The following is a 19,121-nucleotide window of genomic DNA, read 5'->3' on the forward strand; positions in this document are numbered from 1 at the left end:
CAAAGATCTTGCCTTCGAATCTGTGGTAGAAGGTGTACCCAATAGTTTCTTTAGAGTATCCTATGAAGACGCACTTCTCCAATTTGGGTTCGAGCTTATCTGGCTGAAGCCTTTTGACATAAGCATCGCATCTCCAAACTTTAAGAAACGGCGGCTTAGATTTCTCGCCAAACCATAGTTCATACGGTGTCGTCTCAACGGATTTAGATGGTGCCCTGTTTAACGTGAATGCAGCTGTCTCTAATGCATAACCCTAAAATGATAGTGGTAAATCGGTAAGAGACATCATAGATCGTACCATATCTAATATAGTACGGTTATGATGTTCGGACACACCATTATGATGTGGTGTTCCAAGTGGCGTGAGTTGTGAAACTATTCCACATTGTTTAAATGAAGGCCAAACTCGTAACTCAAATATTCGCATCCACGATCAGATCGTGGAAACTTTATTTTCTTGTTACGATGATTCTCCACTTCACTCTAAAATTCTTTAAACTTTTCAAATGTTTCAGACTTGTGTTTCATCAAGTAGATATACCCATACCTACTCAAATCATTTGTGAAGGTCAGAAAATAACGATACCCGCCGTGTGCTTCAACACTCATCGGACCGCATACATCAATATGTATTATATTCAATAAGTCATCAGCTCGCTCCATTGTTCCGGAGAACAGAGTTTTAGTCATCTTTCCCATAAGGCATGGTTCACAAGTATCAAATGATTCATAATCAAGTGATTCTAAAAGTCCATCTGCATGGAGTTTCTCCATGTGCTTTATACCAATATGACCGAAACGACAGTGCCACAAGTATGTTGCACTATCATTATCAACTTTGCATCTTTTGGCATCAATATTATAAATATGTGTGTCACTACGATCGAGATTCATTAAACCATTTACATTGGGTGTATGACCATAAAAGGTTTTATTCATGTAAACAGAACAGCAATTATTCTCTGACTTTAATGAATAACCGTATTGCAATAAACATGGTCCAAATCATATTCATGCTCAACGCTAGGTATGTAATAATTTGTATTTGCTTTTTTTCTAGCTAAATAGTAATTTTAGGTATCATGTACAAAGTCTTCAAAAAATATCTACCTAAAATGCCACAACATTGCATAGACGGAACATAATACATTAGATTGCCCTTGTCAAAGTTTTGCATTTTCTAAACTCATTTGCTTTTTTAGGCATTAATGAATTTCTAGCTATGTAATATATATTATTAATTTTTTATTTCTTATAAATCTAAATATGATCAACAATGATTGAAACTTATTATACACGATACATCTTTTTTACAAATTTAGAAAAAAAAAACATTTAATTTAGACTTATAATTCAAATTTGTTGGTATTTATTGATACAGGCTTTCCTAGTGACATGCGCCATGATATACACGCCATTGGTAATCCAATTACTGGTGGCGTGTGTATGTATGCGAACTTCACTAGTAAGTGCTTGAGTTATCGCTGGCGTGCGTCCGTCTGTGCACACCACTAATAATTCGGTACCAGTGGCGTGTACTATGAACCACACATGCTGAGTATGTTATCTAGTTACCAATGATATGTCATCATGTGCACGTCACCAGCAAGCTAAATCTCTAGGGTTTCTGCAATGGTGCAGGGTTGTTGATGGGCCTATGTGAGTTGTGCGCTTGCATGGATCCTCCAAAATCTAGATGGGTAATTACTACAATTTAGACCGAAATCTTGCATGTACGTTGTATTAAAACAGTAGTAATTATCCTACATATAATCCATATTGCAACACAAGGGCTATCTATCACCCATATAGAAAGTTTCTTCTGCCTCGCTTCTACTCCCTCCGTTTCAAAATAGATGACTCAACTTTGTACTAACGTTGGTATAAAATTGGATCATCTATTTTGGAACGGAGAGGTTCGAGGGAATGGGTTAGGCAACACTAAACATGCTATAGCGGTTTGAGGAAGGTTCTACGGACCGGTTCAGAACAGTTTTAACCTTTCGTGCGGGTTTTTTTAATATTTTTTACACTATTTTCTATATTTTCTTTCTTTCGTTTTGGGTTTTCTTTTTGTTTCTTTCTTCAGTTTTCACTAATTTTCTTCTTTATTTGGTTCTTTTTTCTTTACATAGACAAATTTCTACTTTTTTCAATACACTTTGTAGTTTTTTCTTCTATACGCGTAATGTTTTTGATACATCTTGAACATTTTTTAAATATGCGATGTATATTTTTTAGACACATATTTTTGAGCATTTTTAATACATGTTAACCACTTTTGAATACATGTTGAACATTAGTTAATGATTATAAACTTTTTCTATACTACACAAACACTTTTATACATTATATAAAATAATATATTTTTTAAATGCCATGAAAATATTCTTGAAACGTGTGGATTCTTGTATATCGACGCTTCCGCCCTTGCACTAAGCAAGACAAAGCACTAGCGAATGTTATGTCTCGGTTATAGCGAGACTAGCAACCGTCTTGCCTGAAGCTTTCTTGCAGCACTCACGGAAATGGGCCAGCCCAATAGAGGACCACTCTTTCATTCCCAGATGTGTTTGTTTGGTTTCTTCTTCTTCTTTTTCTTTTGTTTTTTGTTTTCTTTTTTTCTCTGGTTTTGTTTTTTTTTCTTTGCTTCATCGTTATACTTTGTTTTTTTTTCATTTTTATTTGATTTCTCACTTTTTCTTTCATGTTTTTCTGTGGTTTTTCTTTTCTTTCTCATTTTTCTTTCTTTCTTTGTGTTCCACAGTTTTCTATTGTTTTCATTTGGTTCTTTACCGGTATTCACTATTTTCCATTCCTTTGCACTTGTTCTTTGTTTTTTTAGGTTTTCATTGGTTTTTTCTTTTTCTTTTTTCAGTCTTTTTTTTCATTCAACATTTTGTATGCCAGATTATGTCACTGTACTTTTGCTCTTAAGTTGCCATGACGACGTACAGTGGGCACCACAGGACAGGAAGAAGAGACGCTATTTGGTTCAGCAGCAATCTAATTTCCTCTCCCTTTTTTTTTCCTTTTCAAAAACCTCGCAGAAAGAACAGACGCTAACAAATTCCCTGATAATTTCAAAAAGAAGCTAGTACGAACTGTTCTTGGTTTCCTAAAATGACATCCACCCCCCTTAACAGAAAGATCCCGAATTCATAGCATTCAACAAGTTCCATGACAAGAAAAACAAATATCCAGCTAGTTTGTTGACACCAAAATCGCCTTTTCTGGACTATTCGGGTTGCGTATCTGCACATGAAAGGTTCTTTTTTTTTCCTCTTTTCTGAAAAACTGTCAAAATGCATGCTTGTACACAATCAATCCATCAATCATAAGTCATTAAGTCGCTTGCATATATACAATCTATCTACCAATCATAAGTCGCGAGCAGCTAACTACGATTTCATATACAGATACTGACGGTCTCACGAAACTGAACATCTGACTTGCACCTCGACTTCGCCCTTCTCTGCTGCTGCAGATAAACACGCCTCGTGCGGGCAGGGCCTCGCGTAGAACTTCGCGATGTTATCCCCGGGCATGATCACGGGCAACCCGCACTCTTTTCCAGCTTTCTCGCTCTGCAAACAACAAGGCAGGGCGCCATACATCATCAGCAAAAGTTTAGTACAGATGATCTCCCGGAATGGTGTCAAAAATCAGAATAAGTTGTACAACAGAGAGGTCGGTTGCTGCTACTACCTTGTGCTCAGAAGATGCCTTGCTCGGCGTTGGTCCGACGGAGATGACGGTGTGCGGGCCGTCCTGGAGCATGCCGGGATGCCGAGACCAGAGGAGGGAGCGGAGCCTGTCCCAGTGGTAGCAGCAGGAGAAGATGCCGCTGAGGGAGAAGATGACGAGGAGCAGGAGCGCCGTGCCGAGGGGGAACCCGAGCGTCGGCCTTGAGGAATGCGACATCGGGATCGTCATGGATGCAGGAGCAGGCGTGAGACCTTGCGGCATATTCATACGCATCAGGTGGCCTTCTGGTACTTGAGTCAGTCCTGCCTGCTACTCGGTTAAGAGCCCAGGCTTGCAAGCTAAGGAGACTGGCTACTTATATACCTGAAAACTCGCCTTGTGTCGTACGAAGTGGACTGACTTGCACGGCCAGCCATCCGTCCGTGGTACTGGATGATGATGGTGCTGTGGTCCACATGCATCTGCTGGTGGCCGCTAGTGCTTGACGCTGATCTCACCGCCTGCCTTTTCCAACAAAAAGAAGCTGCTTAAATCACCTAAATATATGGCTTTAGAAGGTGGGACGAAAGGTGGCGAATATACACTGGGATAGAAATTATAGGTATGTCTCACCACAAGCAAATGTTTGTTAGGTAAAGTATGATGAACTGATGCACAGGGGAAAAGATGGCAGGTTGGCGATGCAACACTGCATATATATGTTATTCTTGGAACAAACCAACAGTAAAGAATGATTGTAATTGAGTTGGGGGTGGAGGGACCCACAAATTTAGGTCATATTAACAGTGGACATGCAACAGGTGAGATGAGAATGCAGCACTTTCTCTCAGTGTGCATCATCATTTGCCTTTTGAAAAGTAATATGCTTTTCCATAGATAAAGTGCCAATATAGCTTGAGTATCCTTGACGAGATCCACAAATTTGTACGGACGGTACAGATGCAAAGTTATTTTCAACAAAATGTGGCTACTACTATAAAAACAAATTGTGACTGCTAGCTATATATCCTTACCAAGCCTGGAAGCTATGCCCAAATAAGGCAAATTAGTTGAACGGCTGAAAGCTACTATGTACCACTAGCCAATTAGTCAATGAGGTGCCATCAGCCAGCTTTTCTATCTTCAAGGACTGCCATGAGTCATGCTTTTCAAAGCATTCAGTAACTTCAAAACTCTATCAAAGAAGCCTAGTGGAGGAAGCAAAAGAGAAGTAATCTTACCTAACAAATAGATCAGCATGAAGTAATTTGCTCTCGGTGGTATCATTTCCTAACCAGGAACATGTATCAAGAATGTTTATATTATCTTAAGCAGCCAATGTCTGGTAATATATATGTTTCCTACCTAGCCTCAACTGATGACGAAAGATGAGTTGCATGAGCTCTCTCATTTACCAGTTCTCCACTTGGAGGGTCCCACCTGCAAAAGTAACAATGGATACCCTCTTATGGCCGCACTTCCTCCTGTCGGCCAATTTTTCATTCAATGTCAGTGTGCTCCCTTCCTGCAGCAAATGGTATTCCTTCGATAGTTCACGGACTGGTTTAGAGTCAGCAAACACACACACTCCAGATATTTGTAGAAGCAGATCAAGGAATTTGGTACAGAAAAAGTAGTTATGCAAAGGAACGAGTTTAGTGGTCAAAACAAGCATACTGCAATGAGAGGCTGTGAAATACTGTCCAGTGGTAAAAACTGGTTGTGGATAGTGCCATCAGGACGCATGTATGATTTGACAGATTTCAGGTCAATTTATGGAGGAAAAACGGAAGAATTGCATGTGTTGAAGCTAAATATCTTTAGAAAGTGTTACAATTGCAAGTTAGCTAGTGCAGGGCGCAAACAACATCTGTTGGAGAAATTAGGTTGACAGAATCACTTACACATCAGCCAATAAGCCATCTGTAACGGGACCTAGCATGTGTCACTAACAATAGTGATGCCTATTTGAGAGGGACCTATCAGGTAGGATGTTAGGTAAGTGTCCTTCCAGGTTACTACAGAACATAGGGAAGGTATCATGCGCTACAAATCATGTTTCAGGAAAGCGGGCAGTGGATATATTATCTGGTAGCCTTTAGCTGGATTCCAAATGCCAAAAGACATATTAGGTCGTACATTTTCCATATAAGATATTTAAGTTGTACAGTAGATATTATTTCGTATTTAAAATAAAAACGTGGTATTATAGTTAATATTCTTTCTAATTTCATGCTTATAACAGCTAGCTTAGTTTCAATATGTAAGGAAAAAAAACTCATGTTAAATTTCCATGCTGCCGCCGATATATTGAACAGCAGGTGTAACGAACTAAATGACACCAAATACACTAAGACGTTAACAATGTATAGTAGAATCTCCATTTACAAATTACAATATCCCTGTGGCAGATGAACATTTCTTTGTTATTTGGCATCAGCACAAAGCTACCTGAAGCTAAAGAGTACTACAATCTACGGCACTGTTTGAAAGAGATAATAAACTCATAAATATTATAAAGGACTTGCTATCTTCAAATAACAAACTGAACTGACTGTTCAAACGCGAAGTACCATGTTGATGTATTATATATCCCTACAATGATCTATTTTAAACACTAGATGTGGTTGAAAGGTAAAGGAAAGATATCAGGGATCTTGCCCGCTGCACCTATTTGACTAGCCTTTTTTATATTAGTTTTCTAATAAGATGTGCCTTTGGTAAAGTGGCACCAACATTAGCATCATATGCACTAACAGCAAAAGGCTAGTAAAAGTCTCGTTGGAAAGCTAAAGATAGTTCCTTGGTCCGTAGAAACTGACATAAGATATATTAGTTTAGCTTCAGAATAAAGAATCACAATGAGTTCAGTACACGGATGTAATTAACATCAGTGAAGTTAATATCCACTGACAGCAACGGGATTGTGGACAGCTATGTGCATTAGCAGAGTGGCATTAGATGATAGTTGCAAATGCCTACTGCTTTGCTGAAAAACTTGTAAAAGTAAGAAACATTATATATAGAGTTATGTTTCCTCTGCAGTCCTTTGAACTTGAATTCCAATGTATGCTGATGGAAATGCTGTTGGCAGGAAGAAAATGTACTGTATAACATCGATAAAAGTTTTTTTTTTACTGATAGCACAAAGTTTATGATTATATTTCAAGAATATAAATTCATGCAGTGTCAGATTGAAAATGACACAAAAAACTGAAGTAGGAAATGTGTAAATAAGATGGTAATAAGATCAGGCTAGAACTGAACTTTGATAATAGACATGACTTCTAACAGGGTCATCGCTTCTTTCCAACATTCCAAGAAGGAAATTTGATGTTTATGCAGGATTTCCAGCTAAGAATTAAGCCACAGAAAAGTGTCTGCTGCATTTACAATCAGTTCAGGTTGAGATGCAGCATATTCTGATAGATTTAGGGTTAGGGCTCTGGTACAATTAAATATTTTCCAGATGCTATTAACTAAAAGTAGTGGTGTTCTACTCAATAGACCCTCCAAAAAGAAAGAGATATTGGCATATCCCGCTTACATTATCATGGGCACAGAAATTGTGTATCCGAATAAACTTGAAATTTCCCAAATGTCAACCTCCTCCTTCAGACAAGTTCACTGCAGCAAACAAATAAGTCAGTCCATTCATAATTTGGCTAAGACCAAAACTGTAAAAAAAAAACATAGAAGCTTGGCGGGTACAGGCAAGGAAGTGGTGGAAAAAAGAATTTATTGGACATGGTCAAGCACCTTGACTTGCGGTGTATCGTCCAACTGCTTCCAGGTGAGCTCTGCAAGCCTCGTTGCTCCATGTCCCTTCTCACCCGCTGTGCCTCCTCATGCATACCCAAGCCCGAATAGATATTGGCAAGCGAAATAAAGTTCCCTGCATTCTCTGGTTCAATCTCAAACAACGCTCTCGCTGCAACTTCTGCCAGCCCCACCTCCCCATACTTCCTGCAAGCAGCAAGGAGAGCACCCCAGGCCTTTGCGGTAACTCTAACCGGCATCGTCCGGATAACATCATAGGCCTGATGCAACCTCCCTGCCCGTCCCAAGACATCAACCAAGCACGAATAATGATCTCCGCATGCTTCCACTCCATATGTCTTGGTTAACACATCGAAATACTTCAAAGCGTCATCTGCGCGACCAGCATGGCCGCAGGCCTTCAACACGCCGAGGAACATGATGCCATCAGGCCGGACCTTCTCCAGCTCCATACGCCTGAAAAGCGACATCGCGACGTCTCCATGGCCATGGAACGCGTACGCCGACACCATGGAGCTCCAGACAACCACGTCACGCTCGTTCACCAGGTCAAAAACCCTCTGCGCGCCGACCAAAGAGCCGCACCGCCCGTACGCCTCGACGAGGGAGCTGCCGAGATGGCAGCTCGAGAACATGCCGTGCCGTGCCGCGAAGCCGTGCACCTCCCTGACCGAACTCAGAGCGCCAAGGGCCGTGCACACGGGGACGAGCGCCAGCAGGGTGATGAGCGAGGGCTTGACGCCCATACCCTGCATCTGCCGGTAGAGCTCGACGGCCCGAGCCGGACGCTCCCCGGACTCGACCACGGCCGCGATCACGGAGTTGAAGCAGGAAGCGGTGGGCGTGACGTCCATCTCGCCGAGCGCCTGCGCGGCAGCGGAGACGTCCCCAGACCGGATGTAGACGGAGATCATGGCGCTCCAGACGACGGCGGTTCGGCCGGGCAATTCGTCGAACAGGCTGCGCGCGGCCTCAGGGGAGGAGCCGGCGCATGCACCGTAGGAGGTGACGAGCGCGGAGGCGACGAACGGGTTGCTGAGGAGGCCGCTGCACTTGCGCGCGAGGGCGTGGATGGGGGCGGCGGCGGAGGAGGAGGGCAGGCGGAGCGCGGCGGCGGACTTGAGCGCGAGCGGGAGGGCGTACGCGAAGGACGGGTCGGCGAGCGGCGGGAGCGCCGGGTCGGCGGCCATGCGGGCGAAGAAGGCGAGCGCTTCGCCGTGGCGGCCGGCGTTGACGTGCGCGGTCAGGGCCTTGGTCAGTGTCGCCAGCCGCTGGTGGCGGGAGTCCATCGCTCCGTTGGGTCTTCGAGCGGAGGAGGGCCCAAGCTTGCCGACGATGCCTCAAAAACTGTGGCTTAAAAACCTTTGGGAATTTGAATTTGGTTTGAACGAGCAACTTTAGGGCTCTTTCATTCAAAAGATTTTCGAAGGAATTTTGGAGCAACTTTAGGATTCCTACATGGGTTGTTTGATCCGTTAGGATTACAATCCATAGGCATTTCTTTCTTACGACCCATTTATACTATTCCCTCCATCTCATAGTAGTCGCTAAAATGGACGTATCTAAACGTATTCCGGTGCTAAATACATCCATTTGAGCGACAACTAATATGGGATGGAGGTTCTTCATAGGAAAATTTTATCAACCCCAACCTTATGTGTAGAATCTTACGATCTTCCTCACGCACAAATTACATGGTATTGATGATGAAATGACACTCCATTTTTGTGTTGTTGTTGTTGTTCTTTTCATTGTTTAACTAGGGCTTCTTTGATTTAAATGAATTCTATAAGATTTTTGGTCCTTGGGATTTTTTCTTAAGTTGGTTGCTTGATCCGTAGAAATGAATCATATAAGAATTTTTCTTACTATATTTTATAGAAAATCTAGCATCCACTTCAATATCTTTTTACAAATTATTTGTTTTACTTATGCCATCAAACACAACTTTGCTAATGTTATACTAGGATTGAAGCAGACATGCCACTCCAATCCTATATTTTTCATATTCCTACGTTTTGAGAACCATGCAAATCAAAGAGACCCTCAAATGTTTCTCCTTCAATATTTTACTACTAGTAGAAGCAATGCTTAGAAATTTGTTCCATGTCTTTTTTTTTAATGTTTCTACATTTCCAATTTCTTGTGTGTCGTATTTAATCAGCATTTTGAGTTGGTCTACATGGGATCTCACCTAAGGAGAAGTTTGTTTGGTTTCAAACTCCGATTCAAACAGAATTATGCCATGCTAATGTGCCTTGAATGATCCACACCTTCAGGTTGGATCCTGATGAGCACATTGAACTATCCGTGTGGCTGAGAGCCCTCACAGCGACGCAATTATCAGGGGCACGCTCTACCACTGAGCTAATAGCACGATCGCGCAGGCCTGCCTTTTGGGAGGCCCACTACACCAAAAGCGAGAAAAACTCCATCCCCATACCGCCACACCAAGGGGGGACATGGGAACGCCAAAAAAGGGACTGGTTTGGAGGCTTCAGCGTGTTTTTTCGCCTAATTAACGAAGGTGCCACGCAAGATGAGACAAGTACGTCAAGTCAAAGTTAACCAACAACCAGACGGCTTCACGAGCCCAGCTACATACACTTTGGTTAGCAGCGCATTGGCATCAAGCCCAACCCCTAACTGAGAATTATACTCTATGTATTTTTGCACATATCATCACGGACACGGGTGTACAAAATTATATCCAACAAACTGCATGTCCATCATCACTGGAACTGGGGGTCTGCTGCACCCACACCACCGAACCTTGCAGCCGCGACACCGGCGTTGGGGGGCCGCGCCGCCACGACCACATTGTCGTCAGCGAACAGCGCCTTGATGAAGGAAGGGGTCTTCAGGGGGCGACGGCCGGTCATCCGAGGGTACACGTCTTCCAGGAAGTAATACACATGGCCAGCAATCATACCCTGAAAGAAACATGATTTACCAGTTAAGAGCTATTGTAACGACTATGACAGTAACATGTGAGCAGTGGGAAAGGTAAACCAGTCAGACAGCCAGCATAGTAACAGCCATCCAGCATCAATACAAGCTGCTACATCAACCAAAATGAACAGTCGCATAAAATTGCAACCACAATCTCTAATGGTCGATTTGCAGGTTTGTAGAGCTAGCGGCATTCATAAAACAGCAGCTCATTCTGTAGATTTGAACCATGTTAAAACTTTCAAAACTGTCCAGTATCATCCGGTTAGCTGGTTAAAACCATCATCAGGTTTTGGACAACCATGGGATAAAAGAAGGAAGGTACGTCCATGGATTTCGAGTCGCTCGACTAGTCGCGACTAGTCGACGACTAGTCTATGAGTCGCAAAAATATGGTCGACTCAGCTTAGTGTCGACTCGCGACTCAGAGTCGCGACTAGTCACAACGCAGGCTCGACTTCTTCCGAGTCGCTGCCCCAGAGCGACTCGCATGAGTCGCGACTCAAAAACCATGGGTACGTCTATACTGGCAAGTGGCAACCAAACTTAAAACTTTGGCTAAAAAAAACTGAGTATGGCAGCGTTTAGGCAGAGCGGCTAAAGAGAAATATTGAGTGCTTACAACATTACTACAGCAGAAAATGGTACAAATAAACAACATTCCTACAAATCCAAGCGAAGAACTAAGCACTAATAGCTAATCCTAAATATTGTTCAGTCAGTTAGCAATCAATGGCTTACATGACCAGAAAAGATGTTCAAATCATAAACACTAACAAAATCGCTACTGCAACCATTACTCTGAAGTCTGAAATTCATCAGTTAAGCAAAACTCACCAAAAGATCAACCCATGTGCTGCTCCCCACCAGAATAGAGAAGCCAAGAAGGACCTGCAAGTTAAAAGAAACAGTTCAGACCACTGTTTTTCATCTCCGATATAATAATATAACATGAATTAAAAAACCAGTAATTTTGCCAGTCATGGTATGAGATGACCAAGTAAGGCTCACAGGAGAACAGTGTCAGAGCAAAATGTGGCAGTTTATTCAGTTTGTCATGTTTTCCAACAGTGATATGCCATCCTGTATGATGGCCAGATAGCCAAGTGTCTTCCTACTGTAACTGTGCACATTACGCAGCAGTTTACAGGTCACCCAGTAATTGCTAGGTTTTGCCTGGTTGGAGTTAAAGGACCAATGATTAGTCCAATTCTCTCTAGTTGGAACAGGTCATTCTAAGGTACTTTCATTTCCAGAATACAACTAGCTATTTGACATTCTCTATGCTAGTTAATTTACATTTTCTACGCAGAGTTATCACACGCTACCTCACATACACCTTCCAGTATTTATTTACTCATACATGATCTATCCAGGATTTATTCCGTGATGACTAAATGAACTAAAATGTTACTTCATTCACTTTATCTTGCATCTCACCCCATTTAGAACGCAAGGATTCCATAATAAAGGAAAGATCCAGCCCTTTCCCATGAATTTCATCTCTACTCCCAGTGCACTAGGCCCTCTTTTAAGCCAAAACATATAGTTAGTTACATATGCTGTGAAACCCAGGAGGCAAAAAAAAGAAGTTCGTAAATGTTTTGTCTTGAAAATAAAACAGCCTGAATTGATACATGTACCCGCCAGATAGGGTTTTCAAGTCATTACAATAAGTTACGTATTTCCCCGATATACAGATCTCAAATCTTGTGCATCAATACTCAGGCATGAAAAATTATCAGTTTTTATATGCACAAGCTTGTCAAAGTCATTACAATTAAGTAGTGATTTCCCCTATATACAGATCTCAGATTTCATGAATCAATTCTTAGGCATGAAGAAATATCAATTTGCATGCCTACACTTGTCATCAAATAAGTAATTTTAGAGGAGTATCAAGTGGACAGGTGCAACGCTTACCCAAGGTAAGTAGGCAGCAGTGAAGGTGAACAGACCCAAGAAGCTCATGTGAATGAAGGGATTGTGCTTGCTCCAGACATAAACCTGCCATGCCATATCAGGGGTATTACTAATGTTCTGCCTCAGGCACCGAAAAAGGACAATTCTTAAAGACAAGACTTCTCTACTATGTGTCCTAGCATAGGCAATTTTTCATAGGAAATAGTAAATGCTTGAAGCCTTTAAATTAATCTCATACCATCATAAACGTCAATGAATTGCTGAGGAACAGAATCCTGGCAAACGTCTCAGAAATGTAAGGTATTGTCCCACCAATCAGAACGATGCTGGTTAGGACAGTAGCACCAAACAAGAGCATGTAGAAAAAGTCAGCTGTTCTTCCCCTGAATGAGTTCTCCTCGAGAAGTTTGCAGTAGCGCGCAAGAAAAAACATGTGGAACAGGAAATCCAAATCTGGAAACAAGAGTAACCAGGTTCAGTAATAAGAGTGAAGGGCTACAGCTATACATCAAATTTACCCTGTGATGGTTCAATAAACAGTGGAGTAAAGTAAAGGGCTTATGATGAGCATGCGAATCGAACACGTGTAACAAGCTAGGAACATGTAAGCACTTGCGCTTAGCATGAGCACAGACAAACTAGTAACGTATCCGACAAATTAGTAAATGTCGGATACTCAACAGCAAAGCAATGTAGATTCTGCTCGTTCGTGGCAACATACTATATTGGACAAGCCATAGGTTACTACCCACTCTCCGTTACCGTTTGAAGCGCGCGATATTAGCTTGACAAATCTGCGCTTATTGTTTCGTGCTGACTTTGATACGGCGGCTAAGGCAATACGACAAACAAGCAGGGCGTGTCCGTTTCCAATGCAACAAATTGCCATATGCACAGCGCCACAAAACACAAGGGAGGGCAGTGGCTCAGCAGCATGTAAAGTGAACAAGCCTTGGCCGACTGGCGTCACGTACCGAAAACCTATATATATACATTCTAATGTATCTCCTGGTGCAGCGGCTTCGCACAAACCATACTCTGGGAGCACACGAAATGAATTCCCCTGGTGCCCTGGTGCTGCTTGTATCAGTATGTATGTTGCAAATAGACTAATAGAGTGGCATGTACGCAACGAATCTACGCAAACCTAGCCCTACGCCATGCCATCCTATCGAATTTCACAAGGCCTTGCACTTGGACTAGGGATAGGAGGTGAGCTTCATTGTTATTCATTGGCATACCCATCTTGCGGAAGTAGAGGAAGTTGGTGACGAGGCGCCAGATCTCGTAGTGCTGCACCACCAGCTTGGGGTTCAGGTACAGGTGGTAGGGCGAGATGATCTGCAGCCAACCAATCAACCAATCAATCAATCACTAGGTCATCGACTGAACTCGGCAGCAGAAGCAGCACCAGATCGCGCCGCGGACGACCAGAGGCCCCGCCCCCCGGGGCGGGGGCGGAGGAGATGGGACGGCGCGGGGGACGGGGGACGTACCTCGAGGGTGCATCCGACGGTGGTGAGGACGGCGGCGGTGAGGTAGGAGCGCGTGATGATGGGCATCTGCCGGTACCACTCCTCCACCGCCTGCGCCATCCCTGCTCCTCCTCTCCCGTCCCTCACACGCGAGGAAACCCTAGCCCCCGCTAGACCGCACGCGCTCCCCCTGCTGCTCGCCTCTCCTCCGGCTAGACTGTGGCACGGATCGCCGGCGGAATCGAAGAGCGACGACGGGGATGGGGAAGGAGGGTGGAGAGGGTCTCGATCTCTTTCTCTGGGTTTTTTTTTTCTCTGTCTGTCTGTCTCTCGTCTGCTTCGGAGCCTGGGTCGTGTGGCTGGCATGTGGGGGCCCGCGGGAGGAACCGTGGGCGGTGACGTGCTGTGCCCCAATGGGGCGGCGCCACGTCGGACGAACACGTCGGACATTGGTGGTGGCGGTGACGTGCTGTGCCCCAATGGGGCGGCGCCACGTCGGACGAACACGTCGGACATTGGTGGTGGCCGTCGCCCGCTGCCTCCGTGGACTTCCACGCCACTTGTAGTCACTATATTTTTGTTTTGGGACTCTCTGAGGTCCCATCCGGCGAAGGAGAAAATGATAGAGGTAAATACACCAGTGGTGCTTGAACTTGCCATGGATGTGCACTTTAGTGTCCGAACTTGCAAAATACATTGAATTGGTTCCATAACTTGGCATGGACATGCATATACGATTCAAATGGCGTTTGTATACGTCCACGAAGTTGATGAGGCGTGCTAGCATGCCATGGGCCCTGCTGTCAGTGAAAAGGGTGTGTGGCTTGATGTTTTGCAGAAAAACCTCCAGAATTATTTTCTTACAATAAGGCCCTCAGGGAGAAACTGACAAATTATAAAATAAAATCTAGGAGTATAACTATAAGATAAAATTGAAAATATTTACGAATGATTAAAATGTTCATATGATTCAAGTATTATTAATGTGAGGATCCGCAGTCTAATGGTGCACTAGGCTTGTATTTATTTTTTTAGAAAACACACAAACTTAGATATTATATAAATTCTTTTTAAAACAACACCATTTTTTGTGAAAGCATGAACACATTGATATACTACATAAACAGTTTAATAAAAATGTGGAAATTATAAAATATATGTGAATTTATTTAAATATATGAACGTTGCTAAAATTACTTTAATATTTTATTAAAATGCGAGCATTTTTTCAATTATAAAATAAATTCTTAATTCATAATTTTATTATGCGTATTTCTGTTAAGTTATTGCATACGCATTTTATGAAATTATATGAATGTTTTAATGTAATTTGTTTTAAATATATGCATATTGTTTGTAACGCGATAATAATTTATGTATTTTTAATAAAGAAATGAAAAAGAACAAACCCGTTGAAAACTAAGCCACACCGTGGTCTGTTTTAGCCACACGGGCTCGTTATGTTATAAACCTAAACTTTTTATTTTACCATTCGATGTCGTCAGTTGGAGTGCTATGTGGGGCGGCTATAGAGCCCCTGGTTGGAGGTTCAAATCCATGGCACTATATTGCTGGAATATTTTTTTAATTTACGTTGTTCAGCGTTATGTTTATAAAAAGAATATGAAGCCTTTCTTGACACTATATTTGAACAGGTCGACCGGCTAGCCATACACACCTTGCGTGTGTGGTTCGAACTCCGGATCAATTTTAATAAATATTAAAAGATTAATAGTTTTTTTCAATTTATCAGTTTCTCTCTAAGGCCTTTTTGTAAGAAAAAATATTCTAGGGGTTTTTTCCGCAAAGAACCAGGCCACACGCCTTGTCGACGTATAAAAAAGAGATTTGAACCGTATATGCACATCCATGCCAAGTTATGGAACCAGTTCAATGTATTTTGCAAGTTCAGGCACCAAAGTGTACATTCATGACAAGTTCAAGCACCAGTGATGTATTTACCTCAAAATGATACAATGAAACTATGAGCCATAAAGTGTTTCAGGAACCACATAATATGGACAATATATGGACACGCTGAGGCAGAAGCGTGAGGAGCAGTTCCGGGAGGCGCAGGCCGACGCCGCCTACAACCACCATCTCCTCCAGGAGCACCTGCAGGCGGAGGAGCAGATCGCCGCAGAGCGGGCGGAGCAGGAGGCGCTGCTCGACTCGTACCGCTCCGCCCGCGAGGGTCGCCTCGAGCGCTGGCGGTACCGCATGCGGGTGGCGGAGGCTGCGGCCGCCTACAAAGAGGGCGATGAAGCGGGCGAGGCGCTGTTTGGCGAGACCGAGGATGAGGCAGAGGACAATGCCGGCTCCGACGAGTCCCCGCTCCGCTGGCGTTGACGAGGCCCTGCTCCGCCGAGGCCCCGCGGCACCAACAAGGAGGCAGAGGACACCGCCGGCTCCGCCGAGGCCCCGCCCCGCCAACAACGAGGCAGAGGACATCGCCGGCTCAGCCGAGGCCCCACCCTGCCGGCAACGAGAGGGAGGATTTCCCTCGCTCCGCCGAGGCGCCGCCCACTGGCAACGAGACAGAGAAAATCGCCGCCAGATGTTGTTGTATTGTCCATAATCAAGGCAGCAACATTTTATGCATATGTACATGGCCACTGCACTGCCCACCTCTCATTGATCTACTTGCTTGAATAGTTTGTCTTGTCTTTGTGCCGCCTCTTTCTTCATCTTGCGAACTCAAGGTGCTTAGTCTTTCAGCAAAAAATTAATTGGTTCTTGTGATTTTTTCCGAGCACCAATCAAGGCTGTATATGCAAATGCAGCTGATTGAAATTTCAGACTTCCAATCTGCCAAGTGAGCTCTGGTGCTTAGACTTCTGTAATGCACATGGATTTCAGTTTGTTTCACACTTTCTTGTCCTGCTGAATAGATCATAAGTTCATAACATCCGCTGTTGGGAGTACTGTAATTCTCTACTCACCGAGGAAGTTATTTTGGTTTGGTATATGCAAAAACAAAATAAAATAGAGGAGGTTTTTCTTCCCAGTTTGGTACATGTAGTTATGCATTCATTGGTTTGGTATATTCATATATGCAAAAGTAAAATAAATTGAGGAAGTTTTACTTTCCCCGGATTGGTCTATGTAATTATCTGTTCATTGCAAGGATAAGATTGTTGGAGTGCCCTCCTTGTATTTTTTTTTCAAAAGATTGCTTCTCCTCAGGGCGCGGGGCTCTCCCTTCTGGAATGATCTTTAGGCGGTTCGCCCGGCTTTTGCTCTTGGCGCCAAATTCGCAATTGGCAACGGCCGCTCGGCCCGCTTCTGGTTCGATCTGTGGGTAGGAGGGACGCCCCTTTGGGAACAATTTTCAGGACTTCTATGTCCTGGCTGTCAACCCGGAGCAGAAGGTGGAATCGGCACTTGCCTCTAGACCCCCGGCGATTCATTTCCGTCGCGAGCTAACGGGTCCTGAACAAGCTCACTTTGAGGAGTTGCTGGCTCTCATTCAACCGGTGACGCTGTCCACTACAGCCGACACGGTCACCTGGGCTCTCTCCTCGTCCGGCAAGTTCACGGTCAGGTCTCTATACCGCAGGCTGTGCCAGGGCCAGGCCCCGGCCTTCCCGATGCCGTCGGGCCTGTGGAATGCACGTTTGCCGCTTAAGATCAAGGTGTTCTTTTGGCAACTCCTCCGCAATAGACTTCCCACTTCGGCTAATATTGCCAAACGCAACGGCCCGTCTTCCGGATTATGCGCAATTTGCAACACCATGGAGGATGCGAATCACGTGTTCTTCCGCTGCCCTCTAGCGCGTTTTGCCTGGAGTGCAGTCCGCGAGGCCACCAACACCACGTGGGACCCGCACTCGGCTGGGGACCTAGCGGTCATTGTTGCATCGATGACTGGCGGCAGCAAGCGCGTGCTTTGGAGCTGCCTAGGCGCCTTGGCGTGGGCTTTGTGGCTCACCAGGAACAAACTAGCAATCGAGGGAATTTTCTCTTCTCACCCTGCTAATATTCTTTACAAATGCAACATTCTTCTGCAGCAGTGGAGTCCGTTGGCGAGGTGTAAGGATGCTGAGAGAATGAAGCAAGCTCAAGACCGTCTTCGCCAAGTCTACCTTCTGGCTAGGGAGCCAACAGCCACTCCTACGTCGTGAAATGGTTATTTTGTCTCGCGAGCGAGCCTGCGTGCTCTATGCTCTTGGCTTTTGGCCTGTAGTAGACTCGCTGTGGACTGCCTGTGGCCTATGGCCTGTCGCTAAACTCCTGTGCCTTCGCGCACGTGTGACCTGAGCCTCCGCGCTCGTTACGTTCAGACTTTAGTCTTGTAAAACCTGTCTAAGTTATGGGCTTTATTAATTTAAAGCCGGACGCCTCTAGCGTCTTCGTTCTAAAAAAAAGAGATTGCTTCTCTGTTTGTTTATTTCGTGACCTTTTTCAAAACGTGCTTGTTTATCTGGTTTGCCGTTTTATCTTTTCATGTTTTACCAAATTTATCTTTTCATGATCCAATCAAAACTTGAATGGCACGACAGGTGGTGACCGCCAAGGTCTCTTTGGATGAAGGATCGTCTCAGTGTAGCGACGCCGGCACGATCTTGCCAAATGGTGTTGATGTTGTTGAGGCGGTAAGAGAGGGCAGAGGTGCGCTTGAAGAAATTGACATTGACATGGTGAGGAAGCAGAGCATGCAAGTAGAGGCAGAGGGCACGAAGATTTGGCAAGACGTGGAGGAGTTTGAAAAGAAGCAAGCTGAGACGTACCGGATTGCTAAGCAGCTGCAGGGCATACTTTAGGTTGCCATCTTAACTGGCATACGAAACAAGCACATAATTTCAAACTTCACATACAGGCAAAACTAGCGGCATCATTTATTTGGCACCGCGAAATACCCTCGACCCTAAAAGCACACAAAGTCAGACCTTGCGCGGTTGCACCGTCCAATCAAATAAACACAACCAACAAACATGCGCCAAGCCACAGACGTGTCAGGATAGTCGTGACAAATCTCCAGTGTACAAACTTGAAGCACACCACATTCACATACATGAAAACCAAACCTTTGGAACGGCAACCCAGTCGAGATGTGGAGTTGTGGGCGTTTTTTTTTGTTTTTTGTTTTTTTAAATTTCATTCAAATCACGGATCAGTACAAAGTAGTTGATCCTCCTCACAAGCACACCGAAACGCAAACACAAAGGACCATGAACACCTAGAGTACCCTAAGACAACCATAATACAAAAAGATCTCCGGAGCCCTGTGTCATCATTCCTGATTCTTGAGAGAAGGCCCCTGCAGCAGAAGGATCTGCAACCAGTCGCAAACAGGTCATCATC

General features: G+C 44.0%; 3 protein-coding genes across 6 annotated transcripts; all 3 read right to left on the bottom strand.

Moving 5' to 3' along the window:
• Nucleotides 1-3,298: 3,298 nt before the first annotated feature.
• Nucleotides 3,299-6,100, bottom strand: LOC119312921 (uncharacterized protein At5g65660-like). Of its 4 annotated transcripts, none has more exons than XM_037588708.1 (4): nucleotides 5,053-6,100; nucleotides 4,072-4,212; nucleotides 3,709-3,959; nucleotides 3,299-3,587 (listed from the first exon to the last, which is right to left on the bottom strand). In XM_037588708.1, the coding sequence occupies exons 2-4, from the start codon at nucleotides 4,163-4,165 to the stop codon at nucleotides 3,432-3,434; spliced, it is 501 nt and encodes a 166-aa protein (XP_037444605.1). In that variant the 5' UTR covers nucleotides 4,166-4,212; nucleotides 5,053-6,100; the 3' UTR covers nucleotides 3,299-3,431. The 4 variants fall into 4 exon arrangements, with proteins under 4 accessions (XP_037444605.1, XP_037444604.1, XP_037444603.1 ...); XM_037588707.1 differs by having other exon boundaries at nucleotides 4,722-6,100; XM_037588706.1 differs by having other exon boundaries at nucleotides 4,072-6,100.
• Nucleotides 6,101-6,937: 837 nt separating this feature from the next.
• Nucleotides 6,938-8,784, bottom strand: LOC119312920 (putative pentatricopeptide repeat-containing protein At1g03510). The gene is made up of 2 exons (XM_037588705.1): nucleotides 7,447-8,784; nucleotides 6,938-7,314 (listed from the first exon to the last, which is right to left on the bottom strand). The coding sequence occupies exons 1-2, from the start codon at nucleotides 8,754-8,756 to the stop codon at nucleotides 7,302-7,304; spliced, it is 1,323 nt and encodes a 440-aa protein (XP_037444602.1). The 5' UTR covers nucleotides 8,757-8,784; the 3' UTR covers nucleotides 6,938-7,301.
• Nucleotides 8,785-9,954: 1,170 nt separating this feature from the next.
• LOC119312922 (derlin-2) lies at nucleotides 9,955-14,151 on the bottom strand. Its single transcript, XM_037588710.1, has 6 exons — nucleotides 13,839-14,151; nucleotides 13,584-13,683; nucleotides 12,581-12,795; nucleotides 12,343-12,426; nucleotides 11,257-11,310; nucleotides 9,955-10,400 (listed from the first exon to the last, which is right to left on the bottom strand). The coding sequence occupies exons 1-6, from the start codon at nucleotides 13,935-13,937 to the stop codon at nucleotides 10,200-10,202; spliced, it is 753 nt and encodes a 250-aa protein (XP_037444607.1). The 5' UTR covers nucleotides 13,938-14,151; the 3' UTR covers nucleotides 9,955-10,199.
• Nucleotides 14,152-19,121: the final 4,970 nt, after the last annotated feature.

This window comes from Triticum dicoccoides, chromosome 5B (assembly GCF_002162155.2).
Source record: "Triticum dicoccoides isolate Atlit2015 ecotype Zavitan chromosome 5B, WEW_v2.0, whole genome shotgun sequence".
NCBI classification, from domain to species: Eukaryota; Viridiplantae; Streptophyta; class Magnoliopsida; order Poales; family Poaceae; genus Triticum; species Triticum dicoccoides.

What these genes read in the sequence shown, in the direction of transcription:
- LOC119312921 (XM_037588708.1), bottom strand. Translation starts at nt 4,165, where the DNA reads ATGTGGACCACAGCACCATCATCATCCAGTACCACGGACGGATGGCTG. An exon ending in GACACAAGGCGAGTTTTCAG is followed by an intron (nt 3,960 to 4,071) that starts GTATATAAGTAG and finishes ATATGCCGCAAG; the next exon opens with GTCTCACGCCTGCTCCTGCA. An exon ending in AGGCATCTTCTGAGCACAAG is followed by an intron (nt 3,588 to 3,708) that starts GTAGTAGCAGCA and finishes TGTTGTTTGCAG; the next exon opens with AGCGAGAAAGCTGGAAAAGA.
- LOC119312920 (XM_037588705.1), bottom strand. Translation starts at nt 8,756, where the DNA reads ATGGACTCCCGCCACCAGCGGCTGGCGACACTGACCAAGGCCCTGACC.
- LOC119312922 (XM_037588710.1), bottom strand. Translation starts at nt 13,937, where the DNA reads ATGGCGCAGGCGGTGGAGGAGTGGTACCGGCAGATGCCCATCATCACG. An exon ending in CCGTCGGATGCACCCTCGAG is followed by an intron (nt 13,684 to 13,838) that starts GTACGTCCCCCG and finishes GGTTGGCTGCAG; the next exon opens with ATCATCTCGCCCTACCACCT. An exon ending in ATTCATTGACGTTTATGATG is followed by an intron (nt 12,427 to 12,580) that starts GTATGAGATTAA and finishes ATGGCATGGCAG; the next exon opens with GTTTATGTCTGGAGCAAGCA.